The following is a 5,601-nucleotide window of genomic DNA, read 5'->3' on the forward strand; positions in this document are numbered from 1 at the left end:
AAATATACAGGGACATACCAGCTCACAGCTATTTTAGAACGGATGGTCAGTTGTAATAACACTGGACTGATGTTAGATTGTACTGATGGAAGCCTATTTAATTCAAGAGCATGGATATATTGTATTCTTATATTTTTGTAGTGCATTTGATGATGCCAGACATCTTTTTGTAATGAAAACTTTGCACTACTTTGGATTTGGAAAGAAGCTTGAACACACAATCCATAAACTCCAAATTCAGTTGCATTTATACCAAAGGCATCAACATTTTTAACCACATTTCTTTTCTTTGTATAACGAAATTTGTTTACTAAATTAAAATTGCATTATCTATATCTTAAATCACTTTGAGACATTGGAAAAGAGAATGCTGCATAGGTTAAACTGGACAAACCATCCTTCTGAGATGAGATAAAAACTTATCCCACTGCCTTCAAGATGGATGGATAAAGAAGACATTCTCCTGGACTCAGACAGCTCTGCATAGCAGCAATTGACTTTTGTAATGATAAATGTACAAAAGGTTTTTAGAAGCATTCAGTTGCAGAAAGTCTAATCTTCTTCTATTTTGAAGGAATTTGAGGCTGAGGAGGTTCATGTAAAAAGGAGTAAGCACATTTCACTTCCTCTTCCTCCCAAAGGGAAAGAAGAGAAATTCAAAATTGTAAATGAATTTACCAACAAAATAATCATTCAGCTTAAGTTGGTTTAACTTGGATATGACCACCTGAGTATTCTGTGAAGATGATATAGAAAGAGTGGATTGTCTGCTTTTTCCACACTGAATCACTGCAGGCTTTCTGGAATCACAGGACGAGCTGGTTACAGTCCAACAGGATTCAAAATAACAGTATGGAATATGTTTTGGGGCTTTGGTATCAGGACTCTTTTTTTCTTTAGGAACTTTTTTTTTTATGCTTATGCTTTTTTCATGTTAATTAATATTTTTTAATATTTATTGTATTTGATATGTCTCTTGATATGTCTCCTAAACACTCAGCCTTTGTATAATGTATTTTTTTGGTGGATAAGCGCCTCATCTGTTTGTATTGCAATTGTTCATTAATAAAATTGGGTGAAAAAGTTCTCTTGTACGCCGTGTGTTGAATTTCAGGACTTCTCTCTATTGATCTGGTATTTTCATGCGGTCAGTTTTCACAGCGACACTTCAGGACAAAAAAGGTACTGCAAGTTTAATACAGTTAAAAAACAAAACAAAAAGACACCCCCCACCAAAAAAAACAAAAGACAAAAACAAAACTATTCGCCGTGAATTAACAATAGATCTTTGTGGGAAAACGAATCCGTAAAAATCCAGCTTTTATGTATGACATAGCACAGACAGTAGTTTACACAGGACACACAGTCATCCTCATAATGACTGACAATAAAATAATTAGGACACCTGTACAGCCTATCCGGGGAAATAAACGCAATTTAATAGCAAATATTCTAGATTTTTTTTTTTTTGTTATTTTCTTCTGTGAGCAGCTCGTTATCCTGTTCTGCACAGCATTCCCCCCAGCAGAGTGAAAGTGAAAGTATCCCGACAAACTTCCTGTGACAATCGCGCAGCAAGGGGTATGACCGTGGAGGGCACCGGGGAAGAATCATGGGTTTAATATTCACGATATTTATTTACTGGTCTCTAAGTGCAGGTGAGTTATTGTCACAGATTACAGCTTGTGTGTAGGTCAGCAACAAGTATCGGCACTACAGGCTACCACATGAACTTAACACTGTTTGATTCTCTATGCCCCTGTGTGTTTGTGTGTCATTCAGGAGTGTGGAGTGTCCATCAGATCCAGTGGCTGCCCTGCTACTTCATTGATGAGCGTGTGTTTTTGAATAAGGACAACCACACAGAGACTCGGCTCATCCACAGAGAGGCTATACTTCAGTTTGGTCAAAAAGGAGATGTTCCTGTTAACCCAAACGCCATCACTTTCCTGATCACCAGTGAGTTACTGCAGCCTGCATGACGAGAAGGCTGAAAACAACATGAACAACAACAACAACAACAACAACAACAACAACAACAGTGTGTTAGAGTTTATTTTATTGTCTTCTAGGATCAAAGTTGGATCTGCTGCAGTATGTGGAGGGGGTGGAGGCAGAGCAGCTGAAGTGTGAGCTGCACAGATACAGCACAGAGGGCGGTTATGTCCGCTGGCCTGTCCTCGGTGCCCGGGAGTACAACCACTGGTTTACCTGCATCCTCAGACACAGCAGGGGCCTCTTCACCATCACCAGCTTCCTCAGGCGCCCCTTCGACCAGCCTCCCCCAGGACGGCCAGACTACCACAAATGGCCCCCCATCCCTAACAGAGAGGTACTCACCACCACAGGTAAACTGAACATATGAGGATTTCAGACTAAAACTGAACTGTGTTAAAAGTTTGTTTTTTGTTGGAGTTATGACTAGTCGTTAGTATTGCTGTGCCAGAACCCCATAAAGGAAGAAAATATAAATATTATGGGAACAAACTTTGACTGAAGGAAAATAGATAAAACAGTTAACTTGATTACAAATGACTAACCATCCATTAAAACAAATAATAAAATGTTCATAAAATAATTAAAATAATGAAATAATAAAAATTTACTTAATTCTTCTCATAAAATAATAATTAAATGAAGAACTACAATCAAAGTTGGACATCAGCAGTCTCACCTGATGACATATTTAGAAGTTCTGAATGAGACTGGCAGTATTCACTCCCCTACAAAATGTATTACACCAGCACATAACCTAGAAATATTAGTATTTGTTTGAGAGAGAGTGCACGCACATGTTGGGTGTGTCCCAGAACAAATGTGTATTTGTCCTATAAGATGTGGTTGAATGCATCATTAATGACAACAAAGAGCATCTGTGGCAGGTGCTTTGGATTTCCTCAACGTGTGCAGGAATTATTAAGCTAATTAAAGATAAGAAAGTGTTATCATGTGGAACAATGGTACCGAGTTAATGAGGAAGATTGCATGCATGTAACAGGACCCTGTGTCTGTGTAACTAATATCAGCCAGTTGGTGTTAATGATTACATGGATGAGACAAATAAACACATGTACACAGATAAGAAGTAAGGATCCTTGTGTTAAGCTATATGCACAGTAGGCTGTGCCCAGGTGGTTTGTTAACTTAGTTAGTGGTATATATACCCAGCCAACCAGGAATCTTCAGCCGTAATGGCCTAGAATTAGGGATTGCCAGAGGTGTCACATTTCAGATGTAAGAAATGTTGCACCACTTAGGGTTCATCTTCAACTTTCAATACACAAATGAAAGATGGCCTTTCTCATGGCTCCTACACTGTTATTGGACACTTGTATTGAGAAATGTGCTCAGCAACTCACATGTGTTCATGTTTGTCACACTTTTTCACAGTCGCCATGGTCATCAAAACACAGACTCCCTCAGTTAAAGCACGCCTGAAGTACCAGCAAAAGCTCCACTGCCAGTTTGATGTCGACCACAAGGGTGCAAAGGTCACTGTGGAGTGGCACAAGCAGCACCACGGTGAGAGGACCAAGCTCTTCAGTTACAACAGGCGCACAGGACAGACCCAGGGAAGTGGTGTTGGACTACGTGCCTTTGCAGCTGGAGATGCCTCCTACACCCTCGCCTCCACCACGATGATCAGTGAAGGGACCTACATTTGTTCAGTGTCCGTGAATCCACTATTCGCCAGGGTGGATATAAATCTGCAGATTGAAGGTGAGGAAAACAGTCAGAGAGTTAATAGGCCATGGACAAAAGTACTAATACTAAATTGTGCTGATCGATAAATTTTGAATTTTTATATGCTTTCAACCACATTTATTGATGGAGTTTAAGTGGATGGAGTTTAAGGTGGACTGTGGAAAAGCTGTTTGTGATGTGTACAGCATAGTGTGACAACCATAAATACTCTTATTATTACTGTTTAAAGTTTGCTGGAGACGTTTACTGCTATCAGGAGCAACGTCAAAAACATGTGGTAGAACCAGTCCGTCGGTGTTTCCTGTTGCATGCCTGCTGTCACTCACTCTGCTGTTCACGCCCACTTTTCAGCATTATCAGCATAGCGTCATCTCCATCAGGCTACACGCTGTTGGAGGGCTGCACATGAACATGTCTGAAAAACCATGTTTCCTGAATAGGGCAAAATAGCGTGTAAAAGTATCTTTGTAAATGCTGACAAAAAATTTTTAACTCTTTTTTTTTTTTTTATTCAGTCTTTTTTTCTTTTTAAAAAAAAGGCAAATCAGGCTCTTAAAGTGTTCATTCTCATCTTATGTGATAAAAGTCGTATGGTGTGGAGGTGTTTTTTAGAATTCAGAAATATAGAAAGTCAGCAGAAAAGCCACTGTTCGTTTCAGCTTTTAAAGTAATGTTTTTTTCTCTCTCTGCATTCCTCAGAGCCTCCCCATGTCTCCCTCAATGTGGGACCCAGTCTCTCACTAGTGGAGGGTAACAAGAGGAAGATTGTGTGTGAGGCAAACAGCTACTACCCTCGGGATGTGGAGATAATTTGGTACAAGCAGGATCCAGTCGTGTTGGACGCGCCACATCCCAGGTCACTGGAGAATGTAATCCTTTCCTACCACAAAGAAAATCGGGACATGACCTTCTCGTTGTCGGGCTTCTTCAACCTCCAGGCTTCGCTCAGGGACTCTGGGAAAAGGTTCACATGCAGCGTTTCGCATCAGTCCCTGAAAGTGCCCATCACAAAGAGCTTCACCCTGATTGTGGAAGGTGAGTCTCAGTGTAATACTAGGAGCTAGCATCTGGGAGCAGCAGAGCTTGATGTGTGTTCTGTTTCAGAGCCAACCAACTGGATGTTGTACCTCGCTGTGGGCTCTGTTATGATCCTGCTGTTGTATGTGAAGCGGCGCTACCTGCACTCAGGTGAGTGATACAGACCTGCTGCTACATCAAACCACACACACAAGGAAAAAAAATACAGTCACACGAGCTTGCTGTTTGGGAGTCACTGACATGAAAGCATGTACAAATATGAAGATCATAATGACATCACTCGTTGATGTTCTAGAGGGTAATTGTCGTTTTTCTTCACAGCATGGAGAACGTTAGCAGGTAAGGCGATATAAAAACAAACAAACTGGAGGACTGGGATCAGAGCGAGAGGATGTGGCCCCATTCTCAACACACAAGGCAAGCTGGCAAACTCTCCTTTCTGGGGCCCCCATGTAGAGTGAAAGGTAGATTTGTGTCGATGTGTAAACTCCTGCATGTATGAATGTAAAACAGTGCAATAACATTAAAACTACTGAAGATTACGGGTTAGCAGCTGCTGAGCCAGTGGATTCAGGAGCCAGGACTGATTCTTCTGATGCACGAGACACTTTTTGGACTAAACACTGGGGAGACAAGGTTCTATATAGCCACTGAGCTGAATAAAAATGGAATATTGGAAACTGAATGTCAGTTTACTAAATGAAGATTACTGTAAAATTAATAAATATAATAAGGATGCTGAAAAGAATGAATCCACTGTAGATTCAGGTTAGCAAACAGGAACAGAAAGATCTCTTTCAGACTGGAATGAAATGCAAACCAAGCTAGTGTACTTCTAGTGCTGGTTTATCAAGGCTG

The 5,601-nt window shown here is 40.6% G+C and overlaps 1 protein-coding gene across 1 annotated transcript; it reads left to right on the plus strand.

Annotated features, from left to right (window-relative positions):
* Window positions 1-1,584: 1,584 nt before the first annotated feature.
* On the plus strand, window positions 1,585-5,362 carry LOC134641567 (tapasin-related protein-like). The gene is made up of 7 exons (XM_063494041.1): window positions 1,585-1,658; window positions 1,783-1,959; window positions 2,073-2,348; window positions 3,391-3,720; window positions 4,405-4,740; window positions 4,810-4,893; window positions 5,065-5,362. The coding sequence occupies exons 1-7, from the start codon at window positions 1,613-1,615 to the stop codon at window positions 5,094-5,096; spliced, it is 1,281 nt and encodes a 426-aa protein (XP_063350111.1). The 5' UTR covers window positions 1,585-1,612; the 3' UTR covers window positions 5,097-5,362.
* Window positions 5,363-5,601: the final 239 nt, after the last annotated feature.

Source organism: Pelmatolapia mariae, linkage group LG14, assembly GCF_036321145.2.
Source record: "Pelmatolapia mariae isolate MD_Pm_ZW linkage group LG14, Pm_UMD_F_2, whole genome shotgun sequence".
Taxonomy (NCBI): domain Eukaryota; kingdom Metazoa; phylum Chordata; class Actinopteri; order Cichliformes; family Cichlidae; genus Pelmatolapia; species Pelmatolapia mariae.